At 32.4% G+C, this 27,066-nt stretch overlaps 2 protein-coding genes across 2 annotated transcripts; one reads left to right on the plus strand and one right to left on the minus strand.

Moving 5' to 3' along the window:
* The first annotated feature begins 1,782 nt into the window (after positions 1–1,782).
* LOC111046513 (insulinoma-associated protein 1-like) lies at positions 1,783–10,951 on the plus strand. The gene is made up of 3 exons (XM_022332076.2): positions 1,783–2,228; positions 4,840–5,074; positions 5,883–10,951. The coding sequence occupies exons 1-3, from the start codon at positions 1,852–1,854 to the stop codon at positions 6,153–6,155; spliced, it is 885 nt and encodes a 294-aa protein (XP_022187768.2). The 5' UTR covers positions 1,783–1,851; the 3' UTR covers positions 6,156–10,951.
* Positions 10,952–13,919: 2,968 nt separating this feature from the next.
* Positions 13,920–27,066, minus strand: LOC111046521 (legumain). Its single transcript, XM_022332088.2, has 12 exons — positions 26,704–27,066; positions 25,768–26,079; positions 24,354–24,451; positions 23,572–23,653; positions 22,925–23,010; positions 22,269–22,410; positions 20,853–20,922; positions 19,914–20,032; positions 15,618–15,794; positions 14,980–15,096; positions 14,488–14,658; positions 13,920–14,262 (listed from the first exon to the last, which is right to left on the minus strand). The coding sequence occupies exons 2-12, from the start codon at positions 26,077–26,079 to the stop codon at positions 14,116–14,118; spliced, it is 1,521 nt and encodes a 506-aa protein (XP_022187780.2). The 5' UTR covers positions 26,704–27,066; the 3' UTR covers positions 13,920–14,115.

Genomic DNA, 27,066 nt, shown 5'->3' on the forward strand with positions numbered 1-27,066 from the left:
AGGTATGGAAATAAATAACTATAAGACTCATTGAACATGTAAAATCCATACAATTATATCCATACACTACGCACTTCAAAAGAGTCCTATCCTCAAATTCATTAATTTATCTACAAATCTATCATATTCATCCAAATTGCTGGAGCACTTGAAAAGACTGTCAGCGTTGAACTATTATCTATTCATAACATCCTCAAAAGATGAATTAATTGAATCCATAAGTTTTGCTTTCTTGTTTTACACATCAAAAACCTCCAACCACAACAAAGTAAGACCACTTTACGATTTCAACCCTTTCTGGTATTGTAAGTGTAAGGAAGTGAGTAATTTCGCCTTGTGTGAGCATGCACAATGACACACGGTCGTATTAGCAACTACAAGCGTGCCAAGTCAAGGGTGAATAACTTAAAGACTCAGCAAGCCGACTCAGGAGGGTGACAAACCTGTGCTTAAGCGAATCGCCACGCCTTAATAATAGCTCTCAGCCACAATGTTTTATATAATAATACTCTGTCTTGCAGTCAAGAAGGGGATCAGTTACTTATAGTATTTTCTAGAAGTCATCACAGGGGATCCAATATAATGTTGTATTCAACAAAGAACTCTTAAGTGGGTTCACACTTGCAGTATTAGCATGTCAATCACAATGGATATTCCTTGAAGCTATCTTGAAGAATTCTTCTTGGCAAATTTTCCATACCTTGAAAATTACCTGTGTGGGCCGCTTCTTCTAGATCCAAAAAATGTAGTTTCCAGCGATTATTGACTAGCTTGATAGCGATTACTGATAGCTTGATCTTTTCTACTTGTTCTTCAGATAACAATAACCAAATGGAACCAATTGCAGTTTGAAGGTATGTAGGTAAATACTGTGAAGACTATATGATAGTAGGCACTCAAAATTCGATTATTCGTATTGGTTGTAATTATTTCAATACAATAAAGAATATTGATGGAACAATTAATTACATACAATCAAAGTCATGCTTTGGACCTTTATGAATCGATTCTATAATAGTGACAGTTGATAAATGATAGCAGATTTATAATCGAGGGTACATTTTATAATATTGATTATACGAATTCTGAATTACCCCAATGACTTTACAAATATTAGAGTTAAGATTGTTCAAGATCAATGCGGATTTTTTTCAAAAAAGTCAATCTACTCCTAACAACAAATAACAATGTTAACAGAAAAATAAAAAAACGAAAACAATGATTTGAAATATCTCGGTTCTCATACTCGTTAACTTTGTTTGAAGCGCCGGTCACTATCCAAAAGAAAATCAATGACATAGTAAATACTTTACAAATTACAATGTAAATAGTAGACTAATTGTGATGGTAGTTATTGAATTTAGTTGTATACAATATAATGTACTGTTCATTGGTTATGCAAATATTCAAGATTATTTTGAAACAATTGAGGCATAAAAATTGATAGTGCTTGGTGCGGGCACATTTTTCAGTTTTACACTGATGAACTCCCAATAAGAAAAATCTGATGAACAGGTATTCAGTAGGGATTGAATTGGATTAACCAATACTTCTTATTTACCTTAAGTACTTTTTACTATTATCATTAAATTGTAAAAGAAACATTCATTCTTGTACTGTTGACAATGCCAAACAAGATTGAAAGCGAACATTCGAATCGTGCACGGGGTGGCCGGCTGTCAGTCACCCTTCGCGCGAAAAGCGCGGCAACCAATAGCGTGCAAGCGCTGTAGTGCGCATGCGCAAGGCGCGAAAGGCTATTGGGCAGGTTAAAAGCGTGCGCCCGGGGTTGAGAGGGCGCATTCGGTGTGTGAGCAGGCCAGTGTGGCCGAGCCGCTCTTGCGATGAGTTATGCCGCAGCACGGCTTCCTGGCTCGCAACCGGCTGGACATGAGTTCGAGCGCCTTTCACCCTGTAGTGCCCGGGTTCTGGTTCGATCCTCGCGTCTACCTCTACGCCGATCCACCGCCGCTCGATCTCTCCATCAAGAGCAACCACACGCCGATCACGCCACCGTCCACTCCTTCGCCGAGCACTCCCCCCAGGAAGCGCACCTACAGCGAGGACTCCGCCGACCATGGAGGCGACGCCGCTAGAGAGCCGGTGCCTCTTGTCGTCTCACACTTCAACGATGATGTTGTCAAGTCGCCATTCAAAAAGCACAAGGCCGTTCGCAAATTGGACTTCGACGAAGACAACACTTCACCAGTGTCCGGCACTATTATAAGGTTAGTTGAATAAGACAGTCAACATTGAATATTTCGTAGTTGTAAATCAAAGTTAGAACATTAGTTTACCTTGATATCTTAACATGTATGATGAGGGATGTTTACATTCCACGTTCGTCGATTTACATGTGGAAGCTTCTCTTTAATCTTGGATAATTCATTAAAATCTTTCAAATTTTTAAACCAGAAACAAACATGAGTTTTTTGAAATTATCTTCTAACTAGATTTCAAATTAAATGCTCTCAATTTTCTTAAATTAATTTTAGTTGAGGTCATTAATATGTTGTTGGTGTTTATTGGATTTTTTGTTTCAAATTCAACTTGTTAAGAGACTACCATAAAAAATTTACTCTGTACTGATATATAATTTCTATCTATCCTCTTGAGAATTAAGATGTAGTTGTGCTATACGAATTTCATCTGTCGAGCAATCCGATCTCTATTTGCCGTGTTCTATATCATTATCTATTTCTATAATATTGTGATATGTGATTACATCTTGCTTCATTCCTTCTATTTTATTCCTATACAATTCGTAGCAAGACGTTCAAAGTATTTGAGAAATCAATTTTTTTTAGATTTTTCCCTGAGATTTTTATTTTGAGATTGTGCACTAACTTGCAATTTGCAAACCATAAACTTTAACAAAGTATCAAGTATAAGCGTTTAATTTGCAATAACTAGTTTCTTATGGAATTTTTTTCCACATGCAAAACATTTCTCTTATTTCTACTATAGAATTTCAATGACAACTTCTACTCGTATATGTATTGAAATTGTTGATTGTTTTTCAATGTATAAGGTGTTAAAGTTACACTGTTGCTAAATTGTTATTGAATTATAGGAGTATATCAATTACGATACAAAGGGTTGAACATATCATACATTCAGGAACAAGAAAATCTTGTTTTCTGAATGCATATGGGGTAAAAATCAGTACCTTTTTTCAAAAAAACCTGTTCTTTACTCCGGAGCAGTTCAGTCTGGTTCTACCCCGGAGAGCTCCACCCTTTACAAAGCAATAGGGAGAATCATGTTGTTATGATCACATCGATGCTGATTATAGTGTGATTTGCCCTTTACAGGTGGATGATTACTTTACATAATATACTCAATTTATCCACCTTCTATGATAATAATTATTGTCTATACCATCATTAACGGATATTAATCACAATATCCAATAAGATCAGTGTTAAACATACAAATCAAATTGATAAATAGCCGGAAAACATGTTTTTCTTGAAGTAATTTCTATTTGTGGAGGCATTTGGTTATTTCTATAAACTTGAAAGACTTCAATTCCACTCAACTATAAAAGAATAATTTTCAAGATGAAGCTATCCATGTCCAACTATTATAATTGAGGTGATAATACGCCCCTCAGTATTAATTATATTGATTTCTTCCTCTATGAATCAAATTGCTATGTTCAGATAGCTATTTCTATTCACTCTATTTTTGCCACCCCATTCATCAACAATGCCAATCTGTATAAATCTCCTGAACCTGTCATAGCTCGTTACAGGTGTTTGATTCCAAGGTATAAACGTGAAATAGCACTCATTATCTCCGAATTACTCATATGAAAAGTAGAATACAATTTTGTGGCTGAGATTGTTAGTCTCAATTTTTATTCATATTTTCTCTTTCCATTCATCCTTCGAGATTAAAATTCCAAAAACTTACAAATTCTAATTTATCATTCCATATTTGGAAATTAAAAAATAATTTATCTTTTTTGATTTGAATCAATCTACAAAATACGTACAATTGCAAGAAACCCTATACAATTCAAATTCAGTTACAATTCTAATTGAGAGAAGAGTTAAGTCAGAAGATGCTCCTGAGAAAAAGTATGTTCATTGAACCAATTCATCTAATCGTCACCTTCAATTTAACTGAATCCTGTAAATCTAAAAGTTTTTGAATTTTCAAAGAATAAAGAGAATTTTTACTTACTGACGAGTACTATTCACACTTTTCATTTTTTTTACTAATTAAACTTTTTTAATGCAATTCGCACTTATTTAAGGATGAAGAGTATTTTCACTTATACGTATCTTTCAATCATATTTTCCATTCTTCACAATTATCACAATGTGTCCACTTTTAAGAAGGGAAACGTTTGTCACTCTTCAAAAAGTGTTAAATGTTTCACTAAAAAATGTTCGCGTCTAATGAACACTATTATACCTACACCTTATACCAACTATCACACTACTTACCTTATATCTGGTACTTGAATGTTTTATCTGGAATTGTTTTTAAGTTTGTGATTTTTCAAAGATCAGAAAGTAGTATTTTCGCTTTCCAAAGTTCTTTCGATACTATCAAACAAACTCAACTATTTTCATACTCATACTCTCATACTATCATACTCTCATACTATCATACTCTCATATTCTCACATTTTTATACTCTCATACACTCATACTCCCATACTCTCATACTTCATACTCTCATACTTTCATACTCTCATACTTTCATACTCTCATAATTTCATACTCTCATACTCTCATACACTCATACTTGCAAACTCTCACACTCTCATACTATTTCCATCGCTCAACTATTTCTAACAGTTAGTGTTGTTGTTGGTGTTTGCAGACAGCTGAGGGATGACGAACCTCCACTGGTGGTGCGAAAGGGTGACATTGACCCGGCCTTCAACGTGGTGGAGGTGACGGAGGAGGCCAAAGCAGAGCTGGCCAAGATAGAGAACCGCATCGGCGACTACATCTGTCGCCTCTGCAAGGAGATGTACGAGGATGCGTTCGGCCTCGCCCAGCACCGCTGCTCTCGCATCGTGCATGTCGAGTACCGCTGTCCTGAGTGTGATAAGGTGAGACGTTTATATTATACGTTTAATATTATAATATTGTTTGAAAAAAGTCTAACCATAAAGAAATCTCTTACCATACAATCAAATAATATTATATACTCGATACACCATAACAAAAATCATACTACTCCAATATGAAATTTTTTACAAAATTGTAATTTTTTCTGCTGAGGATGATACTCACATGAGCTCCAAGTTTGTGCGTGTGTAATGAGGCGCATGATGATGAGTGAAGAGTGAAATTACTGCTTTAGGTGGGCTCCGAACCACCGGCAATTTTTAAATTCATGAATGGTATTTAGAGGAGTTCGGCTCTTAAAGTGGTCACCCTTACAAAATAATAGAGTAGAGTATATTAGATCTATGATTATAAGCGATTTTCTCAATATTAAGTTGTTATAACCCGTTATTATTCATTACTATCCACTGATAATTTATTTGTGTGTTGTTATGTGATAATTTATTCATTCGCTGCTATTTTATAATTCTTTTTCAATATGAAGTATTTTCATTCCATTTATTTTTTGCTGAGGGTGATCCTTATGAGCTCCAGGCTTGTTGTACATGAGTAATGAGACGGATGATTATGAGATATGGTTTTTCAACTCATAAATGTCTTTTAGAGGAGTCGGCCCTCACAACGGGAGTAGCAAGCGCATTGATCTGAACTTAGCTTATCGATGGCTTATCGGCGCTTACACAGAGCCAATCGCTATCCATCTGAATGATATTATATATTTCATTTATGGTATCACGATTTATATTTCATAATAAACACAATGTTTATATCCTTGTTTTTTGGTTGCAGGTGTTCAACTGTCCCGCCAATCTGGCGTCACACAGGAGGTGGCACAGACCACGCCAGCCGCCCGCAGTCAAGCGCCCCCAGGAGGCGGCCGACGGGGGACCTGGAGGCGGTGACCTGCCCTGCCCCGTCTGCCACAAGCTGTTCCGGCGTCAGGCGTACCTGCGCAAACATTTGGCCACGCATCAGCAGACGCATGCCACACATCAGTCGCATGCCACTTCGGTCGAGTGGCATGCGCATGTAGCAACAGGTCAGTCCGCCACCGTCACATAGCATCGGCCCAGCGACGGAGTGGCACCACGAAGACACTCCGTCGGCTTCTCCATTGTCGATCTCATCTGAATCATCCATCATTTCACATCTATCAGGAACTACTTCATCTAGTCGAACCATCTAGTCATTATTCATCATTTCCCGAATCTATCAGGAATTATTTCATCTAGTCAAACCATCTAGTCATTATATACATCATTATTTCTCATCTATGAGCGATCTCCACGGAACTATTTCATCTAGTCGAGAAAACTAGTCATTATATTCCCAAGTTATAGTCTAATGTCGATCTCATTTGAACTTCTATCTGTATTATATAGTCGAGGCATCTAGTCATTTATAATTTTATAAAGTTTATATCTAAAATCTAGTCAGAGATTATCTAGTCAATACTTTGCATTGGTCGCACTCGAAATGGACGGAAACGAATTGAGATTATAATAGCTTAGAGGATAGCTTCAGGTTGACCTAACCTAACCCCAAACTTAACCTAAAATATATGTAGATAATCCAACCCAATATCCTTCTTACCTAAACATTACCTTAATTCAATTGACTTAGTCACGATTTTTCTCAACCATGGAAGAAGGAATAAGTACCGTACATTCTTTCATTATTCCATGATTTCAACTTGTATCTAACCTAACCTTAACCCAACCTCACCTGTCTCAATAAGCTTGTTCAAAGAGTCAATCTGTTCCTGTTCGAGTACGTTCATTGTAATTATATTATGTTCTAATTTCTAGTCAGCTATTATAATCTAGTCGATCTAGTCTATCTGTTCAAAGATTCTGGTCAGAACTCTAGTCATTATTTCATTTTATGGATCTCAAGTTCTAGTCAGATATAGAGGCATATATAGTCATAATAGTTTTTTCAAACACAATGGACAACGTTTAAGTTTCAATACTTGCTTTTTTATTTTTGAAATTGAATAGGATTAAAAGTGTCAACAAAAGTTATTAAATTGTCATCAATAAAACATGTCTGCAGCATCTCATGCATCTCCAAGTAGTAATTTATTTCCATTGTCAGTTGGGTAAATTGGTAAAATTTCTGTTGAATACCTACCTATGATTTCAAAAGAATATGTAAAATAATTAAGCCATAGTATATATATTGTATATATATAGTATAATATCAATTTTTCTGATTATTCCAGATGAGATTGGAATTTTATATTCATTAATACTCACATCACTTTATAGTTAGTAGTTTAAATTAATTTATTAATTAAATTATTATTTATTAATTAAATTATTATTTATTAATTAAATTAAATTAATAATTCATCAACTTTGGCTCAATAGAAACCTACATACATATAATGTAGCCCCTGAACATAGGTACATATGAATCATGCCTATAAATTCATTTTGAAAATATTTTTTTTGCAAACTTCATTGTATAATCAGCTTAATGTTTTTCAAAGATGTTTTAAAATTATAAACACAAAAATTAACAAAATATAGTTTTTCCAACCCTTATTTATATTTTTCAAATTGATAAGATATTGCTGAAATGCTGCTTAATGACTCATGAATGAACCAGCCCTTCTTTTCCTATAATGAAGGCATCAACTCTTCCTAATTTCACCTTGTAAATTGATCTCGAAAGTATTCTAGTCACATGGAAGATCAAATCTCCCTTATCTACTGGAATATTTGACTATACTAGTCAAACGTTGTCTTGCGAATGTTCCAGTGATGGATTGGACAAATTTTTCAAACGTCATTTTTCTGTTCATTATTTTTAGGTTTAATATATCCATCTTATATTGTTGTCCATTGTGTTCCAGATGAATGAAGTTCATTAATCTAACTTTATCATAAATAATCCAACTTGATTTTATTCTATTAGGTATATTATTTTAGAAAATACGGAATCTAGTCATGATCAAAAACATTTTGTAACAAATTTATTCTAGTCAGGATTTAATTTTAGTCATGGAAACATAATTTCAAATCTAGTCAGTAATCTAGTCATTCCCAAAAAATTATATTCATGAATTTCAAGACTGTATTCCGCCAAAATAGGTTGAGTAAGTGGAGCGCGTGAGTGAGTGTGTGAATGTTTATGAGTGTTAGTGGCAAGTTTGCGTGTTCATTCCTCTTTAGTTTTGAGAACGATTTTATCAAATTTTCAACTCAGTCGTGTGAAACTTGCAGAATTCGGTTAAATGAAACACTAATACGATAAAGCGATCGTGAAAATGCACCACTTTTTAATCTCCTAATATTCTTTATTCCATCTGATAAGTATTTTAATTAAATCTAAAAGGTCATCAATGATTAGTAGCAGGAGTTCTCCGCTTAGGATCCGATTCAATGTGACACATTTTTAATTAACAGAGACGAATATACGCAAAACTGATAACTTATATTTCAAAATCCTGATCTATTGATTAACATGATTTCGATTTAATTCCATTACATTACGTTTCAGTATTAACGTTTTGATTCATCAGACTTCTACTCAAATTCTATTTTGTTTCAACATTCTACTGCAAGTTTCACACTCGTTTGAAAATTCATTCTATCTGATCTAGTCATAACTATTAATATTTCTATCTAGTATGAAAATCTAGTCAAAATCATCGATTGAATCTCAATAGTATTCTAGTCATCATTTCACAGTATTATTAAGAATATTAATATCATTCGGTGAAATTTCTTAGGGTAAGATTTTCATAGATGCTTGAGAAATCTATATAATACTGAACAGTATGAATTGGTTGATACATATTTAGGGAAGCTAATAATGTCTTGATGGTTTTAAAGATTATAAGGATAATAGAACACATATTTCAACAGAATAAATCAACTGTAACAGAAATGAAATAATTCTCAATCTATTCAAAATTATTTGTAAAAGTCAACGGAAATCGAACTAACTTGATTGAAATTGAATCAACTGAAATATATCCCAAGTACCGAAAGGTTTTTCTGATCTCTCTTTTTAAAAGTCTCCTATAATCTCAGTCTCAGCCCCAGTTCAAAGTATCCTATAATCTGTTTCTATTAGTATTGTCATGAATCACAGAAATCTATCAATTATTGTAATATTATTCAAATGAGTCGCAAAATAAGCATAAAAAATGTATACTCGAATTTTATTGATTGTGATATTAATTTATGTATAAGAGATCATAGTATGAATCTATAATCTGATAGTATAATATATATATAAATAATGTATATGAAAATAATCTCTTATATCCCAGCTAGTCGGTTTATAAGAGATGTAGGCTATTTAGAGTTTTAGTGTAGTATATTTAAGAGGGACTGACGAGCCAAGTAAGGAGAGAATATATTATATTAGTCTTATAAGAGAGATTATATTTGATGCAAAATGACTGTTCACTGTGTAATTGATAAAAATAAGAATGTCAGAAAAATGAAGATTCAAAATATACAGATAATATTTCTACATATAGCCTACATTATACATATACATATAATATTTCTAATAATAAGTTATCAACAATAACTGTAAATCCACATAATGTATTGGCCCCTGGAGTACAGTAGTATAGTAATAAATCAATCTCCATACCCGATTTTTAGCTTTATTTTCAATTATGGTTTAGTAAAATTATTCCTACAATAAGTTAAAATGTTTAAATTTAAATGGTAACTCCCCTACAATCAACTTAGCCTACAATTATTCAACAGACAGTATGCATATCGGACAGTGAACAGTCATTGATAGTAGTTGGTATATTATTTTCAGATTATATTTTATTTTTTTAGTCTAGTCAATTATTGTAAGTCATGCTCCCTGAGCTGATCGAGTGCATTCTAGTCAAAGAGTAGCCCACCACAGACAAAGTTATTTGGCTGATTCTACAAATTCTTATTCAAATATCGAATTGGTTGATCAACTTACCTCATTGAAATTCAAAAAAATATAGATTTTCCTCTCAATTCTAATAGTTTATCCAATTAATTAGACAATGTAACTTACTTCTATTACGACATTAAAATAAAAAAAAACAAATCCTATAAGTAAATTAACTTGAATCATTCAACTCAATATCTTGAATTTGGAGTAGTATTTGACGCCATCTTAATTATTCTGAATGATCTCCGTCTGTGGTTTTAGTTTCTAGTCCATATTAGTCATTTTGATTTAGTATTCCTCTTAGTAGTTTTTTCCAATTACAAGTGTATTTTTTGTCAATTATTGTATTTTAGTATTGTATTCATTCTCTTAATCACATTCAACTTTTTTATTAAATAAGAATCTGATCAATTATTTCACTTTTCGATAATCTAGTCTTTTAGTAGTCTTAAGTTTAATTTAATTTTTCATCACATTATAATAAATTATTCAATAATAGGGTTAAGAGATTAAGTTCATCCTTTTAATTATAAGTTCAAATATTTAAGTTATGGGATATACTGTATATTTAAAAATGTAGATAGAATGTATATTAATGTAAAATAGTTCTAATAAATGTAAAGTTCTGAATGTTACTTCATGTACATGTTGATTTGTATGTTGATGAACGTTAACTGTTAATCGTATAGGAACTCTATTACTCGATTTTTTCAAACTTTTTGAATCAGTGAAGAAATACTGTAAAATATAGTTTCGAAAAAGTTCTTATTAGTTAGAAGTGTCATCATTATATCATAGATTCATTATTTTTTTCATTCACAATGTTTTTCTTAGACACGTTTTTCTTTTTCCATTATGCTGGGTTTTACAACTTGATGCAAAAAGGTTCATTTGTAAGTGATTTTTGTAACTGACGTTTGGATTGAAAATAAAAGTTGATTTATGCAAATTAGTATTGATGTAAGTGCTTAAGCTATCCTTATCATAAACCATTTTTGACAACCACTCCTAGATAGAGGTTGTCTGTGAAAGTCAGATCTTGGATAAAATTTAAAAATCCAACCAAATGGGGCACCTTGTGATTCGATTTTAAAGGTAAACTCTACGCTATCATAATTTTCCACCAATAATTGCATCCTCAACTGCTACAACATAATTATTGAAAAAGGATAAATACACAGATATCAGAGACAACGTTGCTGATGCTATCTGAGAATTTGATGACTTTTCTATATAAGAATCAAGCATTTCTTGATAAGAATTTTTCTATAGTAGTATAGGAGCTAACTAATAGTTCTCCATCATAATGATGTGGCCAAAAACACCCGTTTTCAACCCCATTAATTTCTATTGAGCACATCTTCTCTGAGTTATAGCTTACTCTGTACAGTAATTGAATACTGACAATTTTACAATATTTAAAATTCAAATTCAAATTTATTTATTCCACACTCATAAATACATATACATAAATCAAACAAAGCTCAATATGACAATACAACCCAACCAAAGTGTAATAATAATAAACGGTAAGTGAAAAAAACACTGGCATAAGATGACTCTTGTTCGCCAGTGGGAGTAGGAGATGATATTATAATATGCTTAACCTGATTTAAATTGTTTTAGCACAGAAGCAAATATTTATACAGAATAGTAAATTATGAAACGAAGAATCGGAACAAAATTCACAACAAAAAAAATTGAAAAATTCTCTTGAGTATCTTAATATACTATATACTATGGAATATAGTTATATAATATAACTATGGTACTCTCTTATTCATAGATATAGTGATCCATAAAAAATGCAGTGTAAACAGGGTATATAGAACGCATTTCATGGTAAATGGGAAGAGGGAAAATCATAATATTCTTATGAAAACAAAAAAAATCACAAAATATTTAAATTGAAATAAAAATCTTGGCAAATCGCAATTCCTATACGAAAAAAATCACAAAATATTCAAATAAAAATAAAAATTTTGGCAAATCCAATCTCTTATGTTATTAGGGACAGTTTTGATACATATGGAAAAATTCAATGAGATCTGAAGGTAATTTATTAATTATTTTTGTTGTTATATAAATAAGCTGCTTACGGATGATTGTCAGATCTGAGTCATAACATTTATATTTATTCATATTGTATCTGGTTTGTTGATGTTCATTATTTATTTTAAAAAATATATTTTTGTTACTCTGAAAGTATTTAAAGACTTTCAATACATACAGATGGCGGATTGTCATCACTTTACTTTGATTGAGGGCTTGAATAGAAGGGTCTATTTAGTATTGTTTTTATAATCATTTTTTGTATTACAAATAGAGCTAATAGATGAGAGTTGAATGCTCCCCCCCAAACCACTAATCCATATTGCAGTAACGACTGTACAATTGCAATGTAAACCATTTTTAACATTGGTATCTGGAGTATGAACCGCAATTTATAGAAGTTATAGGATACAAACTTCAATCGCTCACACAAATAATCAATGTGTCTTTTCCATTTAAATCCTTATTATACCTAGGTATTTGATGTGGCTGGTTTTTTCTATTTCAGGGCAGTTACATGCAGCTGCATTATTGTTAAAATTCTCACAATTGATGTGCAGTTTAAGTACACAGTTCGTTTCTTCTCTTCCAGCAATACTCCTTGAAAGAGCAATATACTTTGTTTTTTCAATATTTAAACTAAGGAAGTTGAAATCCAGCCATCTTTTTAGTGTAGAGACGCCCTTAGAGGCCGTCTCATAGGTCTCATTCCATGTTTCACCCCCATACAACAACACTGTGTCATCTGCGAATGAATATACTTCCCCTCCATTCAACTCTAATCTTAGTACTTCATTCACATTATAACAGGAAGAGGATGGGTGATAAGACAGTTCCTTGAGGGAGACCATAGCATGAGAGAGGTATTTCACTTACTGAGTCATTGAGTGATAAAATCTATTTGACAAGTAGCTCTTGAACAATTTCAAAGGTAATCCTCTTGTGCCAACACACTCTAATTTGTCCAATAACTCATCGTGAGACACAGTGTCATAAGCTCTTGCTAGGTCCATGAAGATAGCTAGGGTTTTCTTTCCTTTGTTCAAACGATCCGAAACCGCGTTTGAGAATTTGATCAGGGCATCATTTGTACTCTTTTTACTCTGAAAACCAAACTGATTCTCTTCTATAATTTTGTGTTTGTTTAAAAACTTAATAATCTGTTTTTTTTATCAATTTCTCCATTATTTTAGTCAATGAACTTAATAAACTAATTGGTCTATAATTTTCTGCAAGTTTTCTATTCCCTGATTTGGAAAGTGGTTTAATCTTAGCAATCTTGAATGAAGTTGGAAAAAATCCTCTTTCAAAGCATTTTTATTTATTATAGAAGTTAACGGCCAAGCTATAAAAGGCGCTATTTTTTCAAAATCTTACTATTAATGCTATCTATGCCTGGACTAGTATTGCTTTTTAGACAATATATTACATTTTTACTTCATATTCTATGACAGGTTAAAAAAAACGAGTTTCCTAGACTTGAATTATCTTTTTTATAATTAAATTTATAATCAGTTTGGTTTTCATATTTCGCTATTTTATCTGCATAAGTCTTACCCACATTTACAAAATATTCATTTAATTCTTGTGCATTCAGAATTTAGCTGAACAGTTCTTATCACTCATCTGTTTTCACTCGTCCTAAGATGTTTCCCAATCGATTTTGCTGGAAACTAGAATTTGATTCATTGTTAGGATATGACTGCTGTTATTCTTGATATAATAATAATATTTTCTTTTGATATTTTCTATGATTGGTAGACCACATTATATCATCTATTTATATACCACATTATATGGTATTTCCTATTGGTTTGTCGCTTCTTAACAATATTATTTTATTTAATAATATGGAGTATAATAATATGAAGAGGCAAGCAAAACTAATTTATTTACAATAATATAAGATATGGTACTGACTCGGACATTCGAAAAGACTAAACGGTAAGTTTTATTGAGCATTTTCAATTAATCTGAATAATCATGGCTTTCTAAAAAATCTAATTGATGAAATGTTGAATATATTATGAAAATTTGTCACAAAAAATAATAGCAGCTAAAAAGCTTAGTCGATATCAGATAACTGTCGAGTTTGTTCATTGCAAACTGACTCCATTGCTTTCTTGAACTCTGGGTTTATTTGTCGATTATGAGTCTCCTCCAGAAGACATAGATTATAGAAAGTATAGAGATGTCGCAGAGTATAAGAATTCTGAAATAAAGAAAAATGCATGTTGTGATACGTTCTTGATTCTGTAGATAAACAAAGGATACAACAATTTCATAAAAGATGAAAAATAAAATGGATATTGCTTTATTTCAACCCTCTATTGGTTGTATGTCCATGATATCCTAATAAAAATGGCCCAATAAAAACTTGAAACTGAATACAGATGCAATATATGATGGAAATATTGAAGAGGTATTGTTCCATTACCTTATAGATATCAACGCATTCATCAGAGAAATCATTGATAAGTTTTTCATAGCAATTGGAAGTTTTAAAATTGATTGCATGCCTTCCCTCAATCACATCGTCATATTCTTTTCCGTCTCTTGCGATGGCGTCTATGATTTTGTAGAAAACATGGTCTATGAGGTCTCTTCCCTGAAAAATGAATTATATTTATTATTTACAGATAATTCAGTAATTTGTTGAATCCACAATAGGAGGCCCAGTAAAATACGATCAAATGCAGTCACTGGCCACCATAAACACCAATATTGGAGATTTTTGTAATCTCTAAGGAATAAAACAGACTATGTAAGACCGGATATGATGAGAATATTCTCATTTTTGAGAATCATCAAAGAGGCCTCAATAATGCCAATTTTTTATTTTTACTGTGAGTATTCCTAACGGTTAGTAATGTTTCTAAAAGCTTTTTCAATCGCCTAATGCAAATACTTGAAAAACTCATATACTTACCTCTTCAATTTTTTCTACCATTTGGCTGTACCTGTCAGCACCAGCGGATTTTGTGTATGTCTTTGCCATTTTTTTGAACCAGTGAAGAGAAACGTCTCTTGCATCAACAAGGTCATACTGTAAATTTACAAATAGGATTAGAGTGTAATTTAAAATATTGTAGTCCAACTTAAATCTCTGCATTTTAATATTGAATTCATATTTCGATGATACATCAATAATTCAAAAAATTATTAGACTTATATAGTAATTTAATTGTTTTACAGTAGCATGAGTTTACTAGTACTGGAAATGAAAAGCTTACTTTAATTACATTCTTAATGCTCGCAAAAAACGAACATTTTTCTCATAATGTTCAATATGAACTTGTTAACAGCTTCAAGTCATCATGTACAAAATATAGCTGAAAATAATAAGGAAGAATTTTTTATTGAAGATTATGCCCACATGAGCTTTTTGCTTGTGCGTGGGTAATGGGAAGTAATGTTACCGGTAGTGAATTGATAATCAAACGTTCGAAAATTGGCGGTGGTTGCAGACCAATCAAAGTTTTGTACTAATTATTAACTCACTCCATACACTTAAATTAACTTCTAAATACTGATTCACTATCTATATAAGACGGATTGCTGCATTACCACAGGTTCTCTCATCGAGTTCTCAAGAGTACGTGCTTTAAAATGCTTTCCAAAGAAGTCTTGCAGTCGCAGTCTTGCCAAATTGTAATCTCCGTAGATATTGACATGACTTCTTCTTGTTGAAGATCTCACAGCATCAAACTGTTCAAAGATGCTTTTATTTGTTGCCATGAATTCCTGTAACAGAATATAGAACGTTGCTTGAGTGTTGGGTTTGAGAAGAAGTGGATTATGAGTATTTTTGAGAAAATAACTTATTCAGATTATTCATTTCACAATTGAAATGAGTTTTATAAGTTCAATCGCAATAGGAGTCAGACTTTCATGCTCGAAAATCGAGGGATCAGAATCAAATAATTCTTTGTCAACAATCTTGATCAAGACAAGTTAGTGCATGAAGCTTACCTTACATAAACAATAACCTATCAAGTGCTCTGTATAAAAATTTCAAAATAAAATATCAAAAATAAATGATAGTATTGAGCTGGCCTACATTAGAAAATATAAATAATGTCATGGGAGTTGAATATTGTTTATGAAAAACATGGGTTTATCATAATCCAATATCCATATCAAACGGATTTAGAACAAACTATGCGCTATAAATTCGGTGATACATATTAATAATTATTATATTTCTCATGTGCTTTTACTCATTCAAAACCAGAAATAAGTAGAACTTTCATAGAAAATTGTTCATCAAATTGATAAGTATCGATCGAGCAGTCGTAGCGAGTAGACGTAGTTTTTGTTTTAGTGAGAATAGTTGAAATATTGTATGCAATAGTTGAAGTGCTGAGTTCAGTGTTTTAATTGTTGTGCGCGAGTTCAGTGCCCTGCGCCAAAAAATCAGTTCAGTGCTGAATTATCATCTAGTCCGGCTAAGGAATGTAAAGAATGTGAGGAATGTCGACTCCCAAAAGATTGCCAACTTTCAAAAATTTGAAAACTTTCAAGCAAGAGGTGGAAGTGCTGTAATAGTGAAGGAGAGTATTAAACACTATGAAGACTCCAGTATTCAAAGTAATGAAATACAGCTAACTGTGGTTGGAATAGAGTCTATCAACTAGAAAATACTTGTTGGAGCTGCATATTTCCCACCACGTTACAATTTAAAGAAAAATGATTATACCAGTATTCTTCATCAGCTTGGAGATAGATTCATAGTGGGTGGAGATTTTAATGCCAAGCATAAGGATTGGGGTTCAAGACTCACAACTACCAAAGGAAAAGAACTCAGAGAGGCTATCCAGGACCTGGGCTGCGAATTCCATTCAACAGGGACACCTACTTATTGGCCAACAGATTTGAATAAAACTCCAGATCTTCTAGATTTCTTCATAACAAAGAGAATATCCAGTAATTTTATTGACATGGAAGAGAGCTTTGACCTGGATTCTGATCATTCAGCTGTAATTCTCACACTCAGTGAACGAATAATAAAAAAAGAAGACAAAAAAAGAATGTTAGTCAACAGAACAACAGACTGGGAAGCTTTCAAAGTGGATTTGGAGAATGAAATCAACATGAATATTCCACTTAGAACAGCTGAGCAGTTAGATGAAGCCGCAGAAAATTTCATGTGGCAAATCCAGAAATCAGTCTGGAAAAACACTAGACAATACACCAGGAAAACAAAAGGATGCAATTACCCACTGGAGATTCGACAACTTGTTTTAGAGAAACGAAGGGCAAGAAGAAGATGGCAACAAACTCGTGATCCTGCTGACAAAAATATATTGAATAACAAAACACAACAATTGAGAAGAGAGATAAGGAAACCTTCAAAATTTGACAGCTGATCCCAGTACAGATTATTCATTATGGAAAGCAACAAAAATAATTAAGCGACCAATATCACAATCCCCTCCAATCAGAAAACCAGATGGTACTTGGGCAAGAAATAACAGAGAAAAGGCAGATATATTTGCTAATCATCTAGAAGAAATCTTTCAGCCAAACAACATTCAATCTGAAATTGATCCTGAAGAAGATATAATAGATGATTTAGATACAGAGATTGATCTAGTTTCTATAAATGAGGTTCAAGAAGAAATAAAAAATAATCTGAATACCAAAAAAGCACCTGGGTTTGATCTGATTACAGGTGAAATCTTGAAGAAACTTCCAAGGAAAGGTATTATCATGCTAACATATTTATTCAATGCATCACTCCGATTACAGCATTTTCCTTCAATTTGGAAGGTGGTAGAAGTCATTATGCTGCAAAAGCCTGGGAAATGTCCTCAAGAAGCAAAATCGTACCGCCCAATATCTCTTCTACCTGTAATTTCAAAGCTTTTTGAGAAATTGCTAATGAAGAGATTGGCTCCCATCATAAGTAGCAGGAATCTGATACCAGCCCATCAATTTGGTTTCAGGCAGAAGCACTCAACCCTGGACCAAGTATATAGAATCACTAATGTAATAGAGAATTCATTAGAGAAAAAATGTATATGCTCAGCAATCTTCCTTGATGTGGCACAGGCATTTGACAAAGTGTGGCATGAAGGACTGATCAATAAATTTCATAAAATTCTTCCCACTCCACTTGTAAAACTTTTAAAATCATACATCACTAACAGATTGTTCAGAGTAAAACAAGGTGATGACGTCTCTGAATTAAAGGAAATAAGGGATGGAGTTCCACAAGGTAGTGTTCTTGGACCAGTTCTTTATGTGCTGTACACAAGCGATCTTCCTGAATTGGATGCAGTGACAATTGCTACTTTTGCTGATGATACTGCAATACTGGCAGAAGGGGAAACAGTACAAGAAGCAGCCACAAAACTACAGAATGCTAGCAACAAATTCAGTGACTGGACAAAGAAATGGAGTATCCGATTGAATGAGATCAAGTCCATTCATATCAACTTCACAAACAAAAATATCAATGATCCAATTCGTATAAATCTAAATGGGAATGTAGTACCACACAGCAACACAGCAAAGTACCTTGGAATGACTCTTGATGCCAAGTTGAAATGGAAAGAGCATATCAAGATGAAAAGGAGTGAGCTGGGACTCAAATACAGTAAAATCTATTGGCTGTTGGGCAGACAATCACAACTCTCATTGGACAACAAAATATTGATTTATAAACAAATTCTAAAACCTGTCTGGACGTATGGAATTCAGCTTTGGGGCTGCTCTAGAACATCTGCATACTAACATCAATCAGATTCAAACATTCCAAAACAAAGTACTGCGGAACATGGTGAATGCGCCCTGGTACACAAGGAACAGCGATTTGCACCGAGATCTACACATCCCCTATGTGACCAGTGAAATAAGACGATTGGCAGCCCATCATGAGTCACGTCTTCATCAACACGACAACACCGAAGTCATCCAACTCCTAGACAGCACTGAACTCACAAGGAGGTTGAAGAGAACAAAGCCCTTCGAGTTGGTGTAGTGCTAGTAAAGTGGAAAAAGTATAAATTAAATAAATGTGTAGCAAAAGAATTTAAAGTGGAAGAATTATAGATTAGATCGTCTTACACCGTTGATAATAATTTTCTACCCACTAATAGCGATATCCACAGTCATAGAACAAGAACAGCTAATAACTATCATTTACCTAATGTTAATTTAGCAATAGCAAAGAAAAATCCATTTTATCAAGGAATAATTTTTTACAATAGGCTCCCAAATGAAATAAAATCTGTTAAAACAAATAAAAATGTATTTAAAGTCCAATTGAAAAAATATTATTGAATGGCGTCATTCCATTTGCTATTGACCATGATGGCAACTCCTGCACTCGCTCTTTGGTTCTGCGGAACTCCTTTATATACCATCCAGTGATCATTCAAATCCATTGTACCCTGCATTTTCTTCTTCGTTTCAGTTATAACTGCTATGTCGACCTTTTGCTTTCCCAGACAATCATTCAATTCAATGAACTTATTTGATACTCTTCTAACATTCCACGTGGCTAATTTCAACGTATCCATAATTCCAAATCGTTTTTGTTTAGCAATCCTATTTCTATTATCCTTAATTCCGGTCCGATTTCCGAGTCTAAATATCAAAAATAAATGATAGTATTGAGCTGGCCTATATTAGAAAATATAAATCAGAAAAAATATAGATAGAACAAATTCGCATTCAAAATACACGCCAACAATGCCAACAGCTGATTGGGTTGGCTACAAGATAATACGCAAAGTATTAAGAGTACCGTACACAAAGTAATACTTTGCGCACTAGAGCGGAAAAGTGATTCTTTGCGTTCTGTTATCAGTGCAGGAATGGTCACTTTTCAAGGTAACTGTAGGAAAATGATATTACCTGGTACAAATCTGCCATCCAGCTGACACTGAATGCATCTCCCAAGCATGGTAAGGAACTCTCTTGACAATAACAAGCCCAAGAGGACTCAAATCGTCCAGCAGCTGTCAATACTAGAACTGGAACAAATTAAATAAAAATTCTGACGGTTGAAACTTCTTATAGGATTATATCCATAAAATAGGCAGCCTACTTCTAAAGCAGCGAGTCGCTGGGTCCATGCTACTGAATGAGAAAATGTTTGAAAAACTGAGCAGATTTTATCATGTGTATGGACAATTAGTTCATCAGATGCCACTATGAGAGCAGATATCTCTATCCAAACGTTTTGAAACATTCGTTCAACATTTTCTCAGTGTGATGAGGCCCATTTATTCAGTTACACCAGTAATCACCAAAAAGCTTTTTCTAGCTTCAAATTCCACTTCGTTTTAGTATTATAAGCCATTGAAAAATCAAACATACCTAGTAGATAGTAGACTAATCTAGTAGATAACTAGTAAATACCGGTAGTCGGTAACTAGTCGGTGAATAGTCGGTAACTAGTAGATACCGTACCGGTACATTGAATTATCTTAGTTATTCAATGAGTGCTGGAACTCCCCCCAGGTCCCCAAATGTTGAAAGTAAATGAAGTGATAATTGGCGTAAATCGATTGGAAATATTACAAATTTTTGTATTATAAACAAAGAATGATTATTCAAACATGTTGGAATAATGGGCATTCCAAAAAATACTTCGGATAGCGAATAAATGAAATGAACGTAGCCTACCTATGATTGTCTGGATGAACCTACATCAATAGAGCATTTTATTTTATTTCATGATCTTTCAAACTCTAATTATTGTTACCTATAGTCTATCATGAATGAACTCTCAAATGGTTCTCAAATAAATGGACAATATTATCGAAGCCAATTTCTCTACTCAGCACTCACCGGAAGAGTTTGATGAATATAACCCATCAGCCATTGATCCCGATTCGCAGGTTTCTATATACAGCAACATCTGTGGAGTTCATCAGAATCAATAATAATCGGTATGAAAGTTTTATAGAAATTGAAATGAAATAAAAATCCTCAGGATCCATTCATATCTTATTAATTCACTGCATGTATATATTGACTGATATAAGAGCAATTTTCATGTGCAAATCTCAAAATCTTTGATTTACACAATTATCACAATCATTGTTGTAGCCCTATTTGTAGTAGCCTAGGCCTATTATTACAGTTGTTACAATTATATTGTAGTCAAGTAACCCTAAAACGAGAAGTGAATGTTTTCTTGAGTATCAATATCCACAAAAAACGTTTTTTGTTGGTTGTCAAAATATAACTTGGACAGTGAATTTTCAATTCATAGGAGGCAACGTACCGTACCTACTTTCATTTCAAATAAAAAGAGAAAGAGGCTGTCATAGCAAAACGGAACTAATAATTTAATTGTTTTACAATAAATGTCAATTTAAACTAAAGTGGTGCCGGGTACTACAATCATTATTAATTTGAAGTACCGTACGTTAAGAGGAAAAAGTATCTTGCAATTTTGATACATCTGTAAGCTATAATAGGTGATAACTGATCTATATCTAGTGCTCTTATCCACTATTATAATAATATCCCAATCAGTGTATCTACAACAATATGACTATTCTCAATATTAGCCTAATTTGAAAGTTTACCTCATGAAATCATTTTTAATATTGATCAAACTAACCAAAAATGTTCAAAAGCATGCTATGATATATGTTTAAACTTTTGAGCTTCCTATTCTGCTAGTTTGTGTTTTATATTTGTGGAAAAATGTAGAATATTATGTGATAAATTCTACTCTATCTACACTTCGATATTATAAGAAAAATTCTGCTATAGCCAACAGGCTGAGAAGCGATGGAATCGTATGAGTAGAAAACAATAGTTTCACAGTTCAACAAAGAATGATACAGCCAGTTTGTTTAATTTAATGTTCACCTATGTTAAATCGAAAAATACACAAATTATTGAATGATTGGAAAAAGATTAACAAGTTCTGGTCAAAACTATTCCTTTTTAAGATATATTGATAGTTTCTTTAATCTGGAAATTTGTAATTCTCTTATTCTTATGATGAATGATTTTTGTGTTTTATTGAGTTTGAATTTGAAACACTTCACTAGAATTAATGTATTATTTGTGGTGCAGCATACTTGAACAACTAACTTATACTCTTAATAAGACTATACCGTTCTTATTGAATGACATTGGCAACATAAGGTCCGGTGCGGTATGTTATATTTTATTGTACCTTATAACGGTAGCCTACTCTTATACTCTTATAACAAAATGAATGGATAAATTACAATTCTCAATTACCTTATCGAATTTCTTTTTTTCAATCATGCGATGAACTGCCTCAGAGAGATTTTGAGCAGATAATTTCTGTCTATTGGGAAAGATGACGTATCCATATGACCCGTGATCGTCAAAGTTCACAAAAATTGTGTCCTTTTCGGTACTGGAATAAAATTTTGTCTCTTAAATAATTAAAAAAAGGTAATTTATTGCCAGATTTGAAACTTGGAGAGAAAAATTGATTGATTCTCACACATTTAGCCTAAATTTTCTGAATTCTACTTATAAAATTATTAATTTTGTATTCATAGAATAAATAAATTCAGTAGAAAAACAAAAATTAATTTTTATTTTGAGAAATTTCAAAAAATCGTTGAATAATTGGAAAAAGATTAACATGTGGAGCCCGAAACTGTCCATTCCTTTAATGTTTATAGTTTGTTCAATTTCAATATTGAGTGCCTTATTCTAACTTAATACTATAAAAAACTATTCAACTAATTTCTCTTGCTACGTACAAAGTTTATTTCAGATGCTTATATAACGACAGGTACCAACTGGTAGTAACAGGTAACGACAGGTATTCAATTGGAATAATGAATAGGTAGTAAAAATATTAAATTTACACTTATTTTATTTAAATTCACACTTCATATTATTTTAGAAGCATCAATTACCTTTCAATAACTCTGCCTGAGCCGATACCCTCCATAGCTTTTTTATCTCCTTCTAATACCTTGAGGAAATTGTCTGGAGTTACATCCTAGAACAACCAAAAATATCTCACTTCTGGAACATCTAAAATGGAAACAGGTTGTAGACGATTCTGAAGTTTTCTCCATTTCACTCATGATTATAGTAGGCCTATAGTGGTTATTGCTACTGTAGAAATTTGTAGCAATACAGCATTTTTAAACATTGCGATTTGATCAGTAAAGCCTCCATCTGGTTATCAGGGGTTTCGATAACAGGTTGATTACAATACAATAAGAATATAATTGGAGTACAATAATTAACTACTATGATTGCGGATGAAAGTCAATTGATAGTGCCTAAAAACACACAGGTAAAAAATTGAAAAATATCTTCGTGCAGGGAAATTATGGTTTTTTTGAAACTCTCGATGTCCATTTCCACATTCAATTGTAAATTGCTTAATTTTATCAAGATAAACAAGGATTGGTACCGTATCTGTTCTATAACATTTCCTGAAAAAAAAAACTGGAGGTGAACAAATAACTTATTTACCTTTACGATGAAATATTTGATGCATGGAACTAGAATGTTACATTTTATGTTGAATAACTTTCTGTACCGTACTCACATTGCCTCTGTAGTCAATTATAACACCTTCATACACATCAGTACCATTGGGCTCATTTATGATCTTCCCCTTATATGGATTCCTGTTCAGATTGAAATAGAAAATAAATTTCAAACATTATTGAATTCAAATGGAGGATATAATTATCTTATACTACTGTTAAAAACAAGAATTGAACATCTGAGTGGAAGCTATATTTTGTTGCAGAAGCATGAAAAGGAGTATTATGAAAGTATCAGTCCCATTTATGAGAAGAAACTTGAGAGAGTGGAGGTAGCGGAATTTCTGTATTAATGTATTTGGTATATATTGTGAAATTGACGATTTAACGATCTAAAACAATACAAATAGATTCATGTTATATTAAAAACTACAGTAAATCTTGTAGAAAGGAAAGGATAACTAACTCCTACTCATCATCATAATCATCCGACTTCCACAGTATAGGCATGACTCGGTATATAGTATGTTCCGATCTCTAAAATAGCCTTTCACAAATTCAAATATTTATCTTTAAGTTCATGCTTAAATTTAAGACCACCTTTTTCTTGGTCTCAAAACATGCCTTGAAACTAATGTCAATTTCTCATTTCAATTCAATTCATATTTTTTGCCTGCTGGTTTGTAAAAGATAACTTATTCTATCTTATATGTTCAATAATTGTCAAATACGATTGTTTACTGCATTTTTTCTTCAACATTTTTTATGAAATAATTTTTACATCTTTAGAATTGTGAGATTATGATGCTCACATAATTATATTAATTGTTTTGAGACTTACAAGTCATTTGTTGCGATGTCGTCTTTCATCATGACAATAATGTTTTCTTTTGGGATCCCTCTCAGAACGATTGTTTGGTAAGCATGGCATATATCCGCCTAGAATAGCAGATAGAATATTAAACTCAGATATGAGTATATTCTACTATATATTATTCGACTACGTAGAATTTTGTACTCAGCTATGAGTACAATAAGCTATTAAGTTTTCTATTTTGTATAGTGAAAATGATGCTTGTCAACACCAACGATCTATATATATATATATACTAACTTATATAGTTATTATATTTAGTATAGTTAGTATATATAGATCGTTGGTCAACACATGAGACTCTGTTAAAAAATGTTTCATTCAAATAAATATTGCTAGTATAAAAATGACATCTAGTATAATATAAAAGTATAAATGTTTAAAAGTCATCTATTACTGTATAAAAATGCTAGACATCCTTTTGAGACAAACTTGTTAATGTAATATATTATCAGTGAGAAAGTCATAATTCATATTAGCCTATTTTCAAATAAATAATGATGGCTTTCTATCTGAATGAAGTCGACAAGTATGGTACTTTCATATTATATCATAATATTATATATTAGAATTGACACAAATTATTGTAGTTTGTTTTATATCAAATAATTTAAAATAAATAATTTTATTCATCGTTTTTCCTTTATAAGTAGGGTAAAGTTTTGTAAACAATTTTACACCATAAATATATCTGAGAATTATTGTTGATAGGCTACTAAAATTCCTTATGAATCGAAACGTTGGGATTTTTAATAGAAATTGCTGTTTAACCAACTTCTGGGTAAATATCACTTTATAATAATTATTACAAATATCCAATGCAAGCTATTTTTGGACAGTTTCATTCTTTAAATTTCCTTCTGCTATTTGGTTCAGAAGTCCTCAGTTCTATTTATGTAGCTTTAATCGGATATTTGAAATGTTATTAAAAAGTATGAATTAAGTCATGGCTAATGTTTTTTTATGATGAAGCATGATAATTGTTGGTTCTTCCTCACATTTGATTAACGCGAGCTCAGCTGGTTCTACTAATAGTTGGCTTGAAAAATAGTTAGAAAAGCAATATACGGTAACTAGGGATGGCAGATAAATTCTAATTACATGGGACATTAGAAAATCTTGATAAGGCGTATTAATCTTGCGAAAATACCGTAGCAGTTGTGCAATGAAATTTGGCGGTCAGAAAAACTTAAGTTCTCCTGATCAACACTACACACACAAGATCTGAAAAAAAAATTGGAAACTCATCCATTGACTCATAATCTTTATGTGTTGTGCATCTGCCATAAGCTGAAAAATTGTTATATTTCCCTGTATTTATTTCAAAGCTACTTTTCAAGAAATATTTTGGAAAGTGACAAGGTGACTGTTTATGTTTTACCTGATGTCTGTAATTAGTCCAACCATCGGATCCAGCTACGAGGAAGACCCAAACTTTTCCTTCGCCTTCTTCATCAGTATGTGCTTTTTTGATCGTTTTTTTCTTTCCTTTGTGATTTGAGTCCAACTTTTTCGAGGCAAACTCTATATGGTGATCTACAAGTACATCTTCTAAACCAGATTCTACTGCCGTATCCAATCCTTGAATTTCAGTTTTGGAATCCATTCCCTTTTCTGAATTATTTGCTACATCTTTTGGAAACCCGTAAACAACCGTCACAAAAAGGAAGCAAACAACAAATAGGTTTTTCATCTGAAATGTAAAACATTTATGAACTTTATGCTAACTCACTGCCATACTTCTCTGAAATACTGCTACGAGAGTCAATCTAGGTATTGACATAGATATGTCATAATTCCTCATATTAAAAGCAAATATGATAGTGTGGGTGGAAAGTGAAATGGCAAGTTTCCATTATGATTTACTATTCTAGTCGTTGCTCTCTAACAATAATTGTTAGAGAGCAATAATATTATTCCTCATAATAAAAACTTTATTAGGCCAACAACTATTTCCATGAATCCACCATTTTTGATCATGCTTCTCTTTAATATTCAAACAATTTTCTCAATATCTTTAATTTTTATATTGTTTATCTACGTTTCCAGAGCATTTAGGAATGATTATTATTGTATAGATTAATCGTCGTTAGTCAGGAAAAGATAAAAATTGAACAGAATAAAGCTTCTTCCTTGAAAAAATAGAACATAACGTAGGACATGGATTATGAAATTTAATGGTTTTCGTAGGGACAGAATCTCACTTTAGGAGGAATTTTGTGGGAAACATTATAATATATTCTTTATGCATAATGAAGAAAATTAAAAAAAAATATGAGAATGTTTCAAATTACTGTTATTAGTTCACGGTACCTACCTTAAATAGAATCTCATCAAACCAATCACTCGTAGACTCGCACTGAAATCACTTGCTCAATAATTAATAACTGAAAAAAGAATTGAAACTTTACATACGAATTTACGATATGGTGAGATAAGAATTCAACGGCTTTTCCACATTCAAGTATTACAATTTCAACCCAATTCTATATTTTTCTGAAAACACTTGTCTGGTTATTGACGGAACACTTTGTGTTGTGTTGATAATGTACGTCTTATCAAATCCATTTGTACAAAGGTATTACAAACAATGCTGTTATCTCCTACTGATTTTAAACACTTGAGCCTGCATAATTTTTTCAATCATTGAAAAATTTTATTTGGAAAAATCTACATAAAT

This window comes from Nilaparvata lugens, chromosome 4, assembly GCF_014356525.2.
Source record: "Nilaparvata lugens isolate BPH chromosome 4, ASM1435652v1, whole genome shotgun sequence".
NCBI classification, from domain to species: domain Eukaryota; kingdom Metazoa; phylum Arthropoda; class Insecta; order Hemiptera; family Delphacidae; genus Nilaparvata; species Nilaparvata lugens.

Bases quoted from the DNA above. Each gene is read 5' to 3' on its own strand.
- LOC111046521 (XM_022332088.2), bottom strand. From the start codon at position 26,079: ATGAAAAACCTATTTGTTGTTTGCTTCCTTTTTGTGACGGTTGTTTAC. The intron at 24,452-25,767 runs GTAAAACATAAA...CTGCTATTCTAG, and splicing joins GGACTAATTACAGACATCAG to GCGGATATATGCCATGCTTA. The intron at 20,033-20,852 runs GTGAGTGCTGAG...AATTTGTTCCAG, and splicing joins ATATTCATCAAACTCTTCCG to TTCTAGTATTGACAGCTGCT.
- LOC111046513 (XM_022332076.2), top strand. From the start codon at position 1,852: ATGCCGCAGCACGGCTTCCTGGCTCGCAACCGGCTGGACATGAGTTCG. The intron at 2,229-4,839 runs GTTAGTTGAATA...TGGTGTTTGCAG, and splicing joins GTGTCCGGCACTATTATAAG to ACAGCTGAGGGATGACGAAC. The intron at 5,075-5,882 runs GTGAGACGTTTA...TTTTGGTTGCAG, and splicing joins GCTGTCCTGAGTGTGATAAG to GTGTTCAACTGTCCCGCCAA.